Raw genomic sequence first — 16,578 nt, 5'->3', positions numbered from 1 at the left:
TGATTCAGTACAAAACAAAAATTTATTTCCTTTCGTAGAAATGAACTTGGTCTGAACAACTGAATAGTTAGGGTTTATCATAGCAAGAAAAAAAAAAGCAGCACGCATGCAAGCACAATGGAAAAGCTCATTCATCCCATATCAATTGCTCAATGTAAATTCACTCAAAAAAACAAAAATGAAAGGCCTTGAGGGGCCCCGGACCAGATCAGCAGTAGTAATGATAACTATGCAGAAAAAGGCAAAAAGGGGAGGCTGGCAGCAGCAAAGGAGATCAGAAAAACTAGCCTTACGCTAAATGTGAAGACCAAGAACATAGAACCATAAGCAATCATAGGAATGAGATGAGACTGCATCATTAAGACAACAGTGAGCATAATATTTGGTGTCCAGAAACAGTGGACAAGTGATTAGTCAAAGTTACAATTTTTGGAGGGTGATAAATTAACCTAAAACTAAAGCAAAGTAAAATCAACTGAATTATCAGCAAAGCAACAGGGTTCTTGCCTCAAATCAAGTATCTTCATATGAATTAATGGTCAAATTAGTACAACAAAAGGTCATGCTTCCCCCCCAAAAAAAGTCAATTCCACAGAACTATGTTGAATACATTTTTCTGCCAATGCAAAGGTACAAAACTGCTGCTTATTTCTGCCTCACTTTAGTAGAGTTCTATGGTAACATGTGTCTGAAAAGAAAGCAGCTTCTCCCTGAGACTCAAAAGCCTGTACATCGTATTGCAGTTGTAAATTTTACTTTTTCACAAATATAGAACAGCAAAAATTCTAGATGTTCCTGCAGACCATCACCATCGCCAATTAACGGGGTACAGCAGCACCATGTTCAAATTGCTGTTGCGGTGGTACACCAACATCACCACCAACACCAGCAACATGCCTGCGCTGTCTCTCACGAAGATAAAGGACAGTAAGGAGACAGGCGAAAAGGGTCAGTATTGTCGCATTTCCTTCCTCCATTAATACGTTCTCCACCCATTCTTCAACTTTTGGATAGACTCCAGGCAATGAATCAATTAAGTCGACCTAAAGATAAAACAATACCATACTGGATCAGTTAAGAATATAGGATACTAAACATAATCGGTGCAACAAACAAAGTGGAGCTTAAGTTTTTACTCCATTAAATTGACAGCACTAACCCTTTAACTGAACTTGATATAGACTTTTTATTGGAAGACAGGTCAATGATTGAAACTTAAAAATCCAATTTAGAGCTTTTCAGTTTGACCATTGCAATGAATGGAATTAGGAAACATTACAGCTTGAGCATAGCATCAACCCCTTGACCAAAAAATCCCCCCTGGTGGGGGGTGGGGGGGGGGGGTGGGGGAGGAAGGGGAGGCTATTAACTTCAGAATATGTAAAAACAATGCAATGTACATAGGACAAACAGAAGCTTTTTTTTTTTTTTCAAACTGAATCAATATAAAAGAAATTATGAATTTAAGATGTGTACAAAGTACGAGAATAACATGAAGCAAGTAGATCATGAGGACTGAATGAGGTGAAGGTGCAAGTGCTTGAACTCAATGAACCAAAGTTATTTGTCGCAAATTATTTATCAGAAAGGGATTTTTTCTGATTATGGAGCTCTAAGCTTGGTGCTATTAGCTTTCTGCAATGAGAAATCACAGGGAGAAAAAAGAAATCAAAATTCCTACAATATCCCCAAAAGGCACTAATTTGTTATGTAATCATGAGATCTTAACCCATTAAATAAAATTGAAGAACAGCATAATATCAATTCTTATTTTCACCCGAGCTGAAAATAAGCTGTTGGGAAGCTTGGATTAATAACATGTTCCACAGTCTTGCGAGAGTCAAAACATGTAAGGGGGCAGGTAAGATATTAATAATGAATGGTGAAAGAAGAAAAAAAAATAAATTTAACTCGCATATGCACAGGCATTTTGATGCATCTAATAGAAGTCCAATGCCTGATTTTCATACTGATACTTAGAAAAGGCAAGGATGCAAGCTAGTGAAAGAAACTCACCAAGAAACTGTCTGCATAGTTCCTCCGTATCCACAAGCTAGACAGAGCCAGTGTAACAGGCAACTTTGCTGCTGGATCGATCTCTAGGGCTTGATCATAATAACGCTTAGCAAGATGGAGATCAAATGGAAGTCCTTGACCATGCTCATGCATGTATCCAAGGTTGAACATGGCTTGTGCATTAGATTGAGATTTGGCATGCATGTAAGCCTCAGCAGCTCGTTCATAGTCCCTCTCTGTACCCTGAGAGGAAAAAGAAAACAAAAAAGAGAACCTAAAAATTAGAAGAAGTGGATGATTCAATCATTCAAATTTGATAATATCCTAAAATAGCAAAAAGTCAGGAACTAGAGAAACGTACCCGACCATAATAATATGCATCACCAATCAGCAAAGCAGCATGTTCATTACCCTGCTCAGAAGCTTGCCACCAAAAAGAATGTGCCCGCTGATGCCTTTCTGCATCTGTGCAAAATCCAGACTCTCCCATGCACATGCTGCGCTCCCCAAATTTATCAAGAATCCATGCAGCATTACTCTGGGCAATCTCGTAGCCCAGTTCAGCCATCCTTGAATACAGTAGCAATGCCTTGCCTACATCACCCTTTAGGTAAGATTCCAATGCCCATCTGGACAAGGTACTCCATGGACCCCGTTCTGCAACCAGTTTATATAATGCAGTAGCCTGGAATGAAGAAGAGATTAGATGTACATGGATGACTCATACATACTAATACCACCTACAACATTTTCCGTAGCATACATTCTTAAAAAATAAAAACATAATTAATTTAGCTAGTCCAATTTTTTACTTCAGGTCACCTCAGGATGGGCACACATGCATGTTTTCTTTTACATCATTAGGTTCCAAAATGAATGCTTAGACATGCCAAAGAGCTTAAGAATTGAAAATCAATGGTATGCTTGGCCAGTTGTATTTGGCAGTTGGAACTCATATTTGTGGAGAAATCAAAGTCAAAGAGAACTTATCCTACGTGTAGCAGAGGATCAGTTGAAGGACAGTTAATAGTATCACCATATTACAAGGTGCCTGAAAATCATACACAGCTACTTACCTAGATAATACAGCCAATATATATGATGCAGAACTACCAGATATTTAGGATCTGACCAGCAAGAATCAAACTCAAATGTATCCAAAAACTGACCAGAAAACTAAATACAATTTTCAGAAATTCAATATACATGTCCAATATTCACACACCAAGACAGAATCCATCCCAAGACTATCATATCCAATATTCTAATTATCCATCAAATATCAGCTTAAAAGTACGCAGTCCTCTTATTTGAATAGCAGTGACAAGATTTTTGCACATATATATATATAATTGATTTGGAATTCTTGGGGCTTCTCCCTCCCCTCTCCCTTCTACTTATTTCCTCATGCAGCTACTACCCATTGCTCTGCAGCTCAGTACCTTCAGTACTGTTCACAGAGGCAACAATCTCCTACCAGTTTAATGAGGTCAAACTTTCATAAGTGCATTTATTGGTCACAAGGATATAAATTATGAAAAAAAAAACAACTGGATTTACCATAACTAGATCCTTCTTAAGTCCTACACCCGTATGGAACATCTTTGCAAGCTGGTAAAATGCCTTAGGTTGACCTGCATTAGCAGCCACTATAAAATATTTACACGCCAGCTTCACATCTCTCTTTACCCCAATTCCTTTAAGATACATTACTCCAAGATTGTAATGTCCACCAGCCTCTTCATTGTCAGCAGCTTTCTCAAAGTATTCTTTTGCCTGCAATGGAAGGAATTGATTTGTGACAAGTTAGTCAGAAATTAGGGATTAAAAAAGAAAAGGCCAGTATATAACATTATAACCCAAATGATATCCATATATTACCTAGCTTTAATAAGCTCACAATGAGATAGCATAAAGGCAATGATAAAATACTTTAGACAACTCACTCAGGCTTTATCTCATTTATATAAGAATGCATCCATACAATGCATCTATGCCAGAAGTATTATCAAGCATCATGAAGGAATGATATAATTGCAACATAATCAGCTGAAAGTTGAAAGACAGGAGATGTGAGGCAAATGATAAAATTTGACAAGAACCGTTAAAGATAGTTGATGAATTTCTTTTCTCCCTTGCAAAATATATCCAAGGGGATCCTCCAATTTCTCCACTGTCATTAAGAATAATACACGAATTTTCAGGAAGACCACTGAAACGTCAATTAACTGCTTAAAGTGCTATTGTGTTTGATTCTACAACCAAAAACAAGTAAAGCTTGAGTTATATATCTGCTCAAAATAAAAATGAGCTTACTTTGGTATAGTTCTTCTTTTCCACTCCATAACCTTTCACATACAAATACCCCATGCCATTATAAGCTGAGTAAAGTTGCTGCTTTGATGCAAGTGTAAGCCACTCAAGCGCTTTAGTGTAGTTCCTTTCAACTCCGGCTCCTCTTGCATATATCTCACCAAGGAGTTCCATTGACCTGGGTTCCCCCTTCTTTACAGCCTTAGAGAACCATGATAATGCCTTTGCATGATCGCGCCTCAGTCCTCTTAATCCAAAGTAGTAAAACAGTCCAATTTTGTACATAGCTCCAGCATTGCCCTTTTGGGCCTGATATTCCAAAATCTGGAAGTCTTCATCTTCCTCCCCTCGCGACTTCCTCAGAGCCTCCTTGTTCTCCTCAGCTCCATTGTGAATTCTAACCGGTTCAATCACAGGTGAATCCTTTGAGATCAAAAAGCTGTTCACAGCTACTTCAGCTAACTCCGCATATAATTTAACTGCTTTATCATACATCTGATAATAAAAAAAAAAAAAAAAAAGCAAATCAATCATCAAACTATAGGAACAGAAAAAAAGATTGACAACATGAAAAACTAAGCTCAATTAAGTTTTGGCACTATCAGACCTAATTGAATTACTCCCTCTATTGTATTTACATATCAGAGAGGCAACTGAAAGAACTAATCAAAATTCTGATATAATTGTCCAAGGAATTCAATAAAAACATTCGGAAAAATGTGAACTCACATCTTGGCGCGAATAAGTGTATGCCAGAGCCATCTTCGACTGCATGTTACCTCCTTCAGCCGCAAAATGATGATAAAGAAACGCCTTAGCTTTATTCCTCTCCTTCATCTGCCCTAGCCCGGACAGAAATCCCAACACTGATTGCGCATGTGGATTCCCAACCACAGCTGCCGCCTCAATCTCCGCCGCAGCCTCCTCCATCATCCTCACCTCCCCGCCGCTCACCGCCCACATCATCTTCTGAACAACGGAGTAATACTCCGCCAACATCGAGTCCTCCGTGGTATCAGGAGCAGAGGAATCAGGCTCAAAGATTGGGCGCCAGGATCCAGGGTCGAGCTCGTGCTCCGGCTTTGAATCAGAGTCACCGAATTCGTCCCATTCCGGCGGAGATTCGGAAGTTGAATCGGCGTCGGAGTCGCCGGGGGTGGAACCATCTCTGATATCATCTTGGGAGAGAACGAGAACGAAAGGCCGAGCGAGGAGAGAGAGAGGGAGGAGAGAGAGGATGAGGAGGGAGAGAGCGAGTCTGTAACTCGTTAAACGACGCATCTTGCTGCCGCGGTTGAAGGAGAAAGGATCACAGATAAGCGCCTGCACTGTGATTTTGATGTCTGTTCGAAGGAGGGGTAATTACGGGATTTTCATATTTAATTTGTATATGTTTCCACTGCCACGTCAATTTCCGTCATTGGGCCAATGATTCCTTGACACGCTACAATTTTGTTTCATTACCTTCTCTATAATATTATATATACTTAAAAAAAACAGGTTTTACTCCAAAAAATAAAAAAAACAAAGGCAAAATGTCGGTTTAAGTCCTAACAAGTATGAGATGATACATCGGATCATCAGGAGTATTTAATAATTTGTTTGATTATATATGGTAAGAGATATGAACTAGAGCAAATATAAATATAGTATATAAACAGAAAAAAATCATGAAAGTGCATGGGAATAAGAGATGTTGCCATTCTCTGTTTTGCTGCAATTGAACTTCTGATGGAAGTTTGGATAGTACTGAGGCATTTGAATGAGAATTGTCGTTGGAATGCAGAGGTGAGTTGAGCCTGGCACACAGTGGTCAAGAGAAGCAACGCAGATATAACAGGATGGTGGAGCTCACAAGAGGCACCACTGCTCGTCAAATTTTAAGAATGTCCTTAAACGGCTAATTTACTATTTAATTTCTATATATTATGAAAAAATTTATCAATTGATTATTTAATTTTAAAAAATACATTAAAACATTATTAAAATTTGATTTATAAAGTCTCATTTAATATTTATTGTCGTCACTAATAATTGTTTTTATTTCTTTCAGGGGATTGAAAAATGAAAAAAAAGTACATTGTTGCAGATTGAAGAAACTTCTATAGTAAATAGAGAACCTGCATACAACCAACCACAATCCAAAAATAACATAAATCTAAGAATTCTCATAATGAAAATCAATCAACAATAGAGTACCAAGAAGTCAATATCAAATATATATATAACCAATGATTGGATTGAACGGGAAAGTCTGCAATAAGTGACAAGGAAGAAAGATGAGCCCCTAGATTTGCAAACTTCAGAGAAAAGTTCTTTTTTTTTTCTAATTACAATAATAACAAAAAGTATTGATAACAACCACGAATGTTCCATATTTTTTTTTCTTTTTACTTTTAAGGTTGAGTAGAATTCAATTTAAATCAATATGATCAAGTATTAAATTGACTTTTAATTTAATTTATTAAATAATTTTATTTTATTTTATTTTTTTCTAAATTAATTTAAATAGTTGAGATATCACTTAAGTCTTTAAAATAAATATAAAAAAGTTCAAAATACAATCATCAAATCATTTAATTCTTATTCTATTATATTCCTCCCATCTTATAATTTTCATTAAAAATAACTTATCAGCGGCGGAAAATTTCATCGCTATCGCTGTAGTCTAAAATTTGTTGTTATTACTTCCATCGAAAAAATTAGTGACAAAATCATACACCTCCTCTCTTTATTGCTTAACAGAAATTTCAATCCACTTCTGCACATCAAAAGGGAATGAACTTTCAGATTTATCTTCAACAATAAACTTCCTATATAAAAAAATAATAGATATTTCATTAACTATATACAATTAATAATAACATAAATATTATATATTAGAATACAAATAACTATTCATTTCATATTAACAATACCATATATTTAATAAATATTACACTCAATCAACATCGATTTAACAATTTCTATCACTCCAACAAATATGATTTTTAACGATTAAATATTAACAACTAAATATGATTTACAAGAAATATGATTTTTAGATGTTATACTTAACCATCATTTTTCATGACCCATGTATTTAGAGTTCTTATCTTCTTGATGAATTATAGAAAAGTTAAAACACAGGCAATACAAGATCAGATTTGAGTATTACCATACATGAATCTAGGTTAATCATGGTCTGTTCAATAAATGAGCCAAGCATAGATAACTAGATTGTACTCATATTTTATTCTTAGACCACATAGCCTAACAACTTCAAAATTACTTGGTTTTAGAATTAGTAATTAATCACAAGTACAACTTTTTGAATGAATCACAAGCAGACAAGACACAGTATTTAGATGTTCATTCATTTACCTCGTTTGAATCAATTCTTCTACTGTGCATCAACCATTCATCTCTTAAGGGAGAAATAAGTAAAAGTAATTAAATAATTACAATATTTAATAATTAAATGGCAATTTAACTTCTTTTTTTTTTAAAAAAAAAAAGCAAAATCAAAACACTTAATGATTTAATTTTTAAAATACAAGTATTCTTATAACTAAAACTCCATGAATTTCTCATTAGATGATCAGCCATTCATTTGGGATCAAAGGGTGAAAATCATTGAAACGGGGTGAGAAGACACATCCGGACTATACCTCTTGGAACATGCTTTAACTGTTATATAGGATCTCGCAATCCATGCAAGCACCATAACTGGAACTCCATAATCTGCAATAAATCCTCGTAGCCAACCTTGAAAAAACATGAAAAATAAAAAGAAGCATTATGAAAGAGCCAATAAACTATATAGCTGATTGTGAAGTTTTTCTATAGACTTGAAAACCAAATAAAGGTGATTACTTGACTCTATAAAATAAAATGCAAGTGAACCACAAAATCAAAATTGCATAATCAAGGATGATACCGTTATAGAACTCAACCCATAAGATGTATTTTTCTTTATTTAAATAATCCATATAGGAATTCCAATGCAATGTCCCATAACACCAGGACCTAGCTTTACGGCTCCTAAGTGCAGTCCAATAAGGCCAAAGGATAGAACCAATGCAAACATTCCACTGCCAAGTCACCAAGAAGGTTGGAGTGCAGTCTGATTAGGATTTTTCCCTGCCAAACTCCATCACAAATCCCTATAGGATTATATGGCAAAAAGGCCATTTCAATTGATATTCTGCTTTTATCAAGGTGCTTTAGAAAAAGAAATCATGATATATTGAATCTAATATTGCCTTCAGAATACTGAAGAAAACAAACTACCATGGAATTTCATTTTTACAACTATTCAAACAAATTTGAACTCTCATAATTGAAATGGATCTATGTTAATGCCTAGTTAAATTGAGTTGATGTGAGTGCTCACCCTTATGGCCTATTGCATAAAGAGCATTGCAATAAGCAGACCAAATAATTCACCAGCAACATGTGGGAATCTGTTGATTATAGAGCAGGCACACAATACTTCCATAAGACAGCAACAAGGCTGTCCTCCACATGTAAACTCTAAGAACCAACTAAAGTGAAGAAAATACTTGAAAATCACCAGTAAACCACCTCGAGCATAATGGCTTAGTAAAGATTGTGCAAGTAAATAACATCCAGTCCAGGCTAAGAAGAGCCTTTGCCCCAAATCCTTCTTGTCCATAAACTGTTTAAAACACTAAAATCATCCGAAGTCTTATCTAATTCGTTAAAATCCAAGATAAGAAAATAAAGCAGCAACTAAAGCATTCAGCTAGAAATACTAATTAAAAACTCACAAGGATAGTCTGAAAATAAAAACAAGCAGCAAACGAAATCCCACTAAATCATACCAAATTCACCTCAAGCTGAATCCATTGGTTAATCACCCTCTACATAAGCAGTTTCAAGGTGGGCTTGCTCAGCTTCTTGAACCTCCTTCTTAGTCTTACTTCCCTTCTTGGACTCGCTAGGTACTCATGAAGGTTCTAACAGCTCCATATCTCCTCTTGCACTGCTCATACAGTCTAGCATCAAACATTCTCTAGGAATTCTTCTTGCTCAGCTCAGAAACTGCATACTGCGGCTGGAAGCCATGATTCTCAATCAACCAGTCCTCCATTCTACAAACTGCCTCAGCACCATCAAACACCTCATCTGAATCTACACGCTGGGGTATAATACACTCCAACATCTGTGTTCATTTGAGCAAAGGGGTATCTCTCTGTCTGAGCTGATGCTCAAATCGTGGCTCAGGGTACACCACGGTGGCAACAGTAAGAGGAGAAATGGCGGCAGCGTGCTGTGGCTCAAGGTGGTGACGCACAAAGGGTTGCTGCAATGGTGACACCTTCGCTGCTAAAGCACGTCTGAAAGTTACTGCTGAAGATCTGTATCATCGATAATATCGTAGTTGTCTTCGGTCAGAGCGGAATCGACGTCACCGGCGGGCGGGGGAGATGCTTCAGTCAGCGACTTGCGTGGGGGAAGGGAAAAAAGGGCTAGCGGCTGAAAATGAAAAAGTGAGAAAGAGATGTTTAGGGCTTTTTCAAGGGAATTTTAAAGTTTCCGATGCATTAGCGACGGTATTTTTTCCGTCGTTATTACTCACTTAATCCTTCGTAATACATTACAAATCTGTCGGAAATTTCGGAAATGCATTGTTCGTCGCAAATCCGTCTCTTTTTCCGTCCCTAAATTTCCAACGGAAACTAAATACATGGCAAACTTTGTCGCTGATATATTTTTTTATGTGCATTTTACTTTTTTCATGCGGATTAAAAAAACAATTTTTTTAATTAATTTTTTAATTATATCTATTATAAATGCATTAAATTTTATTAAATAAATATTCATTTAAAAAATAATAATTAGAGAGATTATTTTTAAAATAAAATTGAATTAAATAGATTATAATAATTAATTTATATATATTATTATAGTATAAAAAAATAGAAATGAATAATAATATTGAGATAATTAAAAAAATAAAAAAAAATCTAAAATGAAAAATAATATTCTTTTACTAAAATTTCATTTATTTGTATAAAAGAATTTGTCTTTGAAAAATATGCTTCATAGAGAATCTTTTTTAGACAATATCTTTCAAAAAATATTTTTAATAAAATAATTTATTTTTTATAATTTAATTTCAATTTAAAAAATAAATTATATTAATAAATTTATACATAAATGTATTCTCAAAATATAAAAAAATTAACTTTTAATATAACTTAATTTTTTTTAAATAAAAATATTTTTTATTAATTAATTTTTCTGAATATACTAAATATCAAAAGATATAAAAGAAAAATTCCACTTGTATACCTCATAAACATCTTGAAACAATACAGAAAAGCTCATCAGGTCTCCAAACTGTTTTTCACATCTAAAACAGTTATAGATTAAACCACAATAGAGAACATGCTGGAAGTCCAGTCCTAAACATGTAGCATATATTTTCCAAGTGAAATAACATAGAACTAAGTAAAATGCCAAACATCTAGATAATTGGGCCGAAGGGAGAAGGGATGGATGTCATCCCAAGCGCCTCACACTCCTTGTTCCCCACCAAGTTAGCAACTTTGGCTTGATCATAGTAACGCTTAGCGAGATGGTGATCAAGTGGAAGTCCTTCACCATGCTCATGCATATAACCAAGCTTCAACATGGCTTCTGCATTAGATCGACATTTGGCTTCCATGTAAGCCTCTGCAGCTCGTTCGTAGTCCCTCTCCACACCCTTAGAGAAAAAAAGAAAAGAATTTTTTTTTTTTTAAAAAAAGGAGAACCTAAACTTATAATAGAAGAAGGGATGATTCAAACTTTACAAATCCTGAATAGCAATTGAAGGGAGTTTTGGAAGTCAGAGATAGACCTGGTCACGGTTCAATTCGAACTGTGAACTAGACCAGTTAATTGATTTCTAAACCGGACAAGAACCCTAAATCAAGGAGGCCGATTAAAGCTCCTCTTTTATACCAGAATTATAAAAGAATAATAGACAGTCTAATTTGATTTTAAATTTTTAAAATAAATCATTTCATAAAATTGTTCCACTTCAAATTGAAACACAAGTTTTTTTTTTTTTTTTTGGTCAAACATAGGTTAAGTTATTTAACTAATAATTGAGTTCAAGTTCTTTTTTTTATTTGTAAAAAATACTATTTCCAATTAAATGTATTTTATTTTTTATATTTTTATCCGTAATACTATTTTATTTTTTATATTATTTTGCTTATTTATTCAATTATTAATTCAATAATATTTAATATTTATATTTATTGCTTTACTTTTTTATTAAAATTTTATCTAAATTTTTTAAATGTAAAATCTTTTTCGAAATAAAATTAAATTGACCATTTAGAATTTGGACTCAAAATGTAACCATTTAAAATCAGATCAAAACCATTAAAAAAAAAAAAAAAACTAAAACCATTTTCGTTAAAAATCAGACTGGTTTCGATTTGATCTGCAAATCAGGTCAAACTGCCAGTTCCAAACCGAAACCAGCCTTCACCAGGCCTAGTCGGAGATTAGAGAAACGTACCAGACCATAATAATATGCATCACCAATTCGTAAGGCGGCATGTTCATTGCCCTGGTCAGACGCTTGCCACCACAAAGAAAGGGCACGCTGGTGCCTTTCTGCGTCTGTGCAAAGTCCAGATTCTCCTATGCACATGCTACTCTCCTCATGTTTGTCAAGTATCCATGCAGCATTGCCCTGAGCAATCTCATATCCCAGTTCAGCCATCCTTGAATACAGTACAAGTGCCTTGCCTATATCACCTTTTAGGTATGCTTCCAGTGCCCATCTAGACAAGGTACTCCATGGACCCCTTTCTGCAACCAGTTTATATAATGCAGTAGCCTGGGATGAAGAAAATATCAGTTGTAAATGGATGATTCAGACATACTAATACCACCTGTAACATTTGCTGAAATATTCATTCTTGAAACATAAACATAATTAATGGAAAAAATTTTGCTTATGCATTATATCTCCATAAATACTTGTGTAAGTTAGCTATATATATAAAATAGAGTTTGAGTAATTGATTTGGAATTCTTGGGGGCTGCTCTTTCTCTCTGCTGCTTAGTGACTTGGGTAATATCCACAAATGGAACAATCCCGTACCAGTTTAATGAGGTCAACCTTTCATAGGATATAGTTCAAAAATATTACACACAGATATAAGTTTGTAAACAGGCAGCAAAAGTGAAGGATAAACAACTGGATTTACCATAACGAGATCCTTCTTAAGTCCAACCCCCATATGGAACATCTTTGCTAGTTGGTAAAATGCCTTTGTTTGACCTGCGTTAGCAGCCGCTATAAAATATTTGCAAGCCAGCTTTACATTTCTCTTTACTCCAATCCCTCTAAGATACATTACTCCAAGACTGTAGTGCCCACCAGCCTCTTCATTGTCAGCAGCTTTCTGAAAATATTCCTTTGCCTGTAATAGAAGGAATTGATTTGTGATACATTATCAGAAATTAGCCATTAAAAAAAGGCCAAAACTAATTGGAAACAACCCAAAAAATATCCACCACATGCACCTAGCTTTGATAAGTTCACAGTGAGATAACACAATGGAAAGAATAAAATGGTTTAGACGAATAACTTAGCCCTTTATCTCAATTTAAGAATGCAAAGTATACCACACATTACTCACTAAAAGTTTTCATAAACTAATAGACAGATGCTTCATGCTAAAAGTTTTTACAACCATCACAGGGGAATGATGTAATTGCATCATAATCAGATGAACCTTGACAGACAGGAGAGACAAATGGTAAAATTTGACAGAACCACCTCAAAGATAGTTGATGAACTTCTTTCCTTCCTTGCAAAATTTATCTAAGGGGATCCTCCAATGAATAAGAATAAGAAGCCAAATCTCTAGAAGGCCACTAATTCCATCACATAACTGCTTAAGAGTGGCATTATGTTAGTTAGACACAATCAACCACATCAACTAAAGTTCAGTCGTATGTGCTCAAAATAAAAATGACCTTACTTTGGTGCAGTTCTTTTCCACTCCATAACCTTTCACATATAAATACCCCATGCTGTTATAAGCTGAGTAGAGTTGCTGCTCTGATGCAAGTGTAAGCAATTCAAGTGCTTTGGTATAGTTCCTTTCAACTCCAGCTCCTCTTGCATATATCTCACCAAGGAGTTCCATTGACCTGGGCTCCCCCTTCTTTACAGCCTTCAAGAACCATGACAATGCCTCTGCATGATCACGCCTCATTCCTCTCAATCCAAAGTAGTAAAATAGCCCAAGTTTGTACATGGCTCCAGCATTGCCCTTTTGGGCTTGATATTCCAATATCTGGAAGTCTTCATCCCCCTCCCCTCTGAACTTCCTCAGAGCTTCCTTGTTCTCCTCAGCTCCATTATGAATTCTAACCGGTTCAATCACAGGTAAATCTTTTGAGATCAAAAAGCTATTGGCAGCCACTTCAGCTAATTCAGCATATAATTTAACTGCTTTATCATACATCTGAAACAAAGCAATAACCAATCATGAATAACCACAATATCCCATGAAGAACTAAGCTTGATTGAGCAAATTTCAGCACTATCAAACCCAGTTGAATTACTGCATTACATTACAGATTCGAGAGGTAACTGAAAGGATTAATCATTATTATGATATAATTGTCAAGAAATTCACATACCATCATAAAATATTCGAAAACAAAACGCTGAAAATACTCACATCTTGTCGAGAATAAGTGTAAGCCAGAACCATCTTGGACTGCAAATTACCTCCTTCAGCCGCAAAATGATGGTACAGAAACGCCATCGTCTTATTCCACTCTTTCATCAGCCCTAGCCCGTACAGAAACCCCAACACTGACTGAGCGTGTGGATTCCCAGCCACAGCTGTCGCCTCAATCTCCGCCGTAGCCTCCTGCATCATCCCCACCTCCCCGCCGGTCACCGCCCACAAAATCTTCTTAACAGCAGAGTAATACTCGGTCATCATCGGGTCCTCCGTGATATCAGAAGCAGTGGAATCAGGCTCAAAAATCGGGTGCCACGACCCTCGGTCAAGCTCGTGTTCGGGCTTGTAATCAGAGTAATCAAACTCATCCCACTCCAAAGAAGAGTCGGGGGAGGAGTCTGCGTCAGAGTCGCCGGAGGTGGGAGCATCTTTGAACTCATCTTGGGAGAGAACAAGAACGAAAGGGCAACCAAGGAGAGAGAGAGTGAGGAGCGAGAGAGCGAGTCTGTAACGACACATCTTCCTGCCGTAGAAGGAGAAAGATCAGTGCATGAGCTGTGAGTGTGCGTTTGATGTATGAAGGAGAATGAGATTGCATTGAAGTGACGCCATTGACCAACATCTTGAATTGACTTAGACTTTTCAACATCTCCTTAGACTTTTGCTGTGGGGTTGGTGTCCTTTGCTTTGTGATTCAGTCCACCATTAAAGATGTCCATATCTGATAAACTGGTAGATGATTGAGCCTCTTCTAACCTAAATCGATTGTCTCTTCTCCTCTATTCGTGTCTGTTGTGCTAGACTTAAACTCTGGTTTGGGTTGCTTTGCCTTCATTGTTGAGTTCTCTCAGCAGAGCTTCTTGCTGTGGTGAGAAAAATTCCCATTAATCTACTATTTAATACCTCCGGTTCTAATCCTTTATTTTTTCTAAAATACATATATATTAAAACGTTTTTAAAATTAAAAAAAATTTACTAATATATTTTTTTAATTTTAATAATTAAAATTTTATTATTATATTTATATTTTATATTATTAAAAATTCATTAGTTAATCTTTAATTTTTTTTAAAAATGTCTACTTTAATTTTTAATGAATAAAATTAATAAAACCACTAATTAATATTTTTTTACTTTAATTTTTTATAATTCTTATTACTAATATATTTTATAATATAATAAATTTTTACTAGTATAAATGAATATTTTATTAAATAATATTTCAATTTTAATTATAAAAAAAATGCCAAGTGATGGCCTAAAATTATATAGCATGATTAAAAATATTAATTTTTTTTTCAGTCTAAAATCACTTTTAACTTATCACTAAAACTATAAATAAACTTAAATAGATGGGAAAAAATATAGTTTACATCCTTAAATATAATAAATGATGATGAATTTAATAACTATTAAAGGATAAATTTGAATTAAAAATGAAATTTGATGTTTTAAACTTAATTTAAGGTAAATTTAAACAACTAATCATTTAAAAATAGCCATCAGTACAACTGAGGTTTTTTTTCTCTCTCTTTTTTGATAATTACCACTGAGGTGTTTAATGTTTATGACTTACGAGTAAATCAATGACAAATTTAAGTTTATCTAATTTTTATTTTGCTAACAAAATATTAATGCGTTATATCGCTATTAATTGGCTACAGTACCATCTGAAATTGATTAGATTGTATTCCACTTATGCTATAATTTTCTCCATTTGATATTTTCTAATTTTTTTAAAAAAATTATTATTAGATCTTGAGATTTTAAAAAAATTTATTAGTTTATTTTAATTTTAAAATTACTCGATTAAAATATTAATATGTGTGGTAAAATTGAATTTATTAATATTTTATTAAAGAAATCGTCAAGTTAATTTATTTTAATTTTAATTAAAATAATTAAATAATATAAATATTTAAAATTATAATAATATATAGTGTTAAATTAGAGGACTAAATAATTTGAAAACTCAAAGTCGCTAATCATTTTTTTAACAGAATAATTTAGAAGGTTAAAAAACTCAAAAATCTAATTGTATCAAGGAAGGAAAGAAAATTGGAAGGTAAAGTAGAATTACAGGTTATGAGGTTATGTTGATTGGGGTTTTACAGGGACTCAGAGAGTATAGTAGGCTTGCTACGGGTCCCGACGACCTTAAATCGATCTGAATCCTAGCGCCGGTACCGGTCCGATTTCGAATCGTTACAATAACCATCTCAATTATTATCTTTTTTCTTGTTTAGATAAGAGTAAAATAATGAAAGGTTTTATCTACGAAAATAAAGAGGAAAGTAAATAACATATAATTTTACAATTTTACGGTTTAAAAGTTCTTAAAAGTTTCAATAAGTTAATGAAGTTCAAATTATAATTTAATGATTAATAATAACTTTTCCCAATTGATGAAAGAGGGATAATAAAAGCTATTTTCCTTCCTTTAGTTATTTTCTCTCCTTAATCAAACAACAAAAAGTTTACTTTCCCACGATCCAAACAAGGGGTTAATGTCTGTATAAGAATAAAAGGAAGG

The 16,578-nt window shown here is 34.5% G+C and overlaps 2 protein-coding genes across 11 annotated transcripts; both read right to left on the bottom strand.

Annotated features, from left to right (window-relative positions):
* Positions 1 to 351: 351 nt before the first annotated feature.
* Positions 352 to 5,700, bottom strand: LOC110617732 (ERAD-associated E3 ubiquitin-protein ligase component HRD3A). The gene is made up of 6 exons (XM_021760710.2): positions 5,059 to 5,700; positions 4,333 to 4,824; positions 3,577 to 3,792; positions 2,378 to 2,701; positions 2,017 to 2,259; positions 352 to 1,043 (listed from the first exon to the last, which is right to left on the bottom strand). The coding sequence occupies exons 1-6, from the start codon at positions 5,608 to 5,610 to the stop codon at positions 819 to 821; spliced, it is 2,052 nt and encodes a 683-aa protein (XP_021616402.1). The 5' UTR covers positions 5,611 to 5,700; the 3' UTR covers positions 352 to 818.
* A 1,212-nt stretch (positions 5,701 to 6,912) lies between these two features.
* On the bottom strand, positions 6,913 to 14,877 carry LOC110617739 (ERAD-associated E3 ubiquitin-protein ligase component HRD3A). Of its 10 annotated transcripts, none has more exons than XR_006351044.1 (7): positions 14,037 to 14,777; positions 13,329 to 13,817; positions 12,549 to 12,764; positions 11,852 to 12,175; positions 8,705 to 9,810; positions 7,980 to 8,076; positions 6,917 to 7,090 (listed from the first exon to the last, which is right to left on the bottom strand). XR_006351044.1 is itself a non-coding variant. In XM_043957619.1 (5 exons), exons 1-5 carry the CDS (start codon positions 14,562 to 14,564, stop codon positions 9,679 to 9,681), a joined length of 1,689 nt encoding a protein of 562 aa, XP_043813554.1. In that variant the 5' UTR covers positions 14,565 to 14,777; the 3' UTR covers positions 7,753 to 9,678. The 10 variants fall into 10 exon arrangements, 3 of the variants coding, with proteins under 3 accessions (XP_043813554.1, XP_021616412.1, XP_043813553.1); XR_006351047.1 differs by having other exon boundaries at positions 6,920 to 7,090; positions 9,156 to 9,810; XR_006351043.1 differs by having other exon boundaries at positions 6,913 to 7,090; positions 7,980 to 9,810.
* Between the last annotated feature and the right edge of the window lie 1,701 nt (positions 14,878 to 16,578).

This window comes from Manihot esculenta, chromosome 6, assembly GCF_001659605.2.
Source record: "Manihot esculenta cultivar AM560-2 chromosome 6, M.esculenta_v8, whole genome shotgun sequence".
Taxonomy (NCBI): domain Eukaryota; kingdom Viridiplantae; phylum Streptophyta; class Magnoliopsida; order Malpighiales; family Euphorbiaceae; genus Manihot; species Manihot esculenta.
This window is presented reverse-complemented; position numbering and strand designations above follow the sequence as displayed.

Bases quoted from the DNA above. Each gene is read 5' to 3' on its own strand.
- LOC110617732 (XM_021760710.2), bottom strand. From the start codon at position 5,610: ATGCGTCGTTTAACGAGTTACAGACTCGCTCTCTCCCTCCTCATCCTC. The intron at 4,825-5,058 runs GTGAGTTCACAT...TTTTATTATCAG, and splicing joins ACACTTATTCGCGCCAAGAT to ATGTATGATAAAGCAGTTAA. The intron at 1,044-2,016 runs GTGAGTTTCTTT...TTTTATCTTTAG, and splicing joins ACTATGCAGACAGTTTCTTG to GTCGACTTAATTGATTCATT.
- LOC110617739 (XM_021760720.2), bottom strand. From the start codon at position 14,564: ATGTGTCGTTACAGACTCGCTCTCTCGCTCCTCACTCTCTCTCTCCTT. The intron at 13,818-14,036 runs GTGAGTATTTTC...GCTTTGTTTCAG, and splicing joins ACACTTATTCTCGACAAGAT to ATGTATGATAAAGCAGTTAA. The intron at 12,176-12,548 runs GTAAATCCAGTT...TCTTCATCCCAG, and splicing joins TTAAGAAGGATCTCGTTATG to GCTACTGCATTATATAAACT.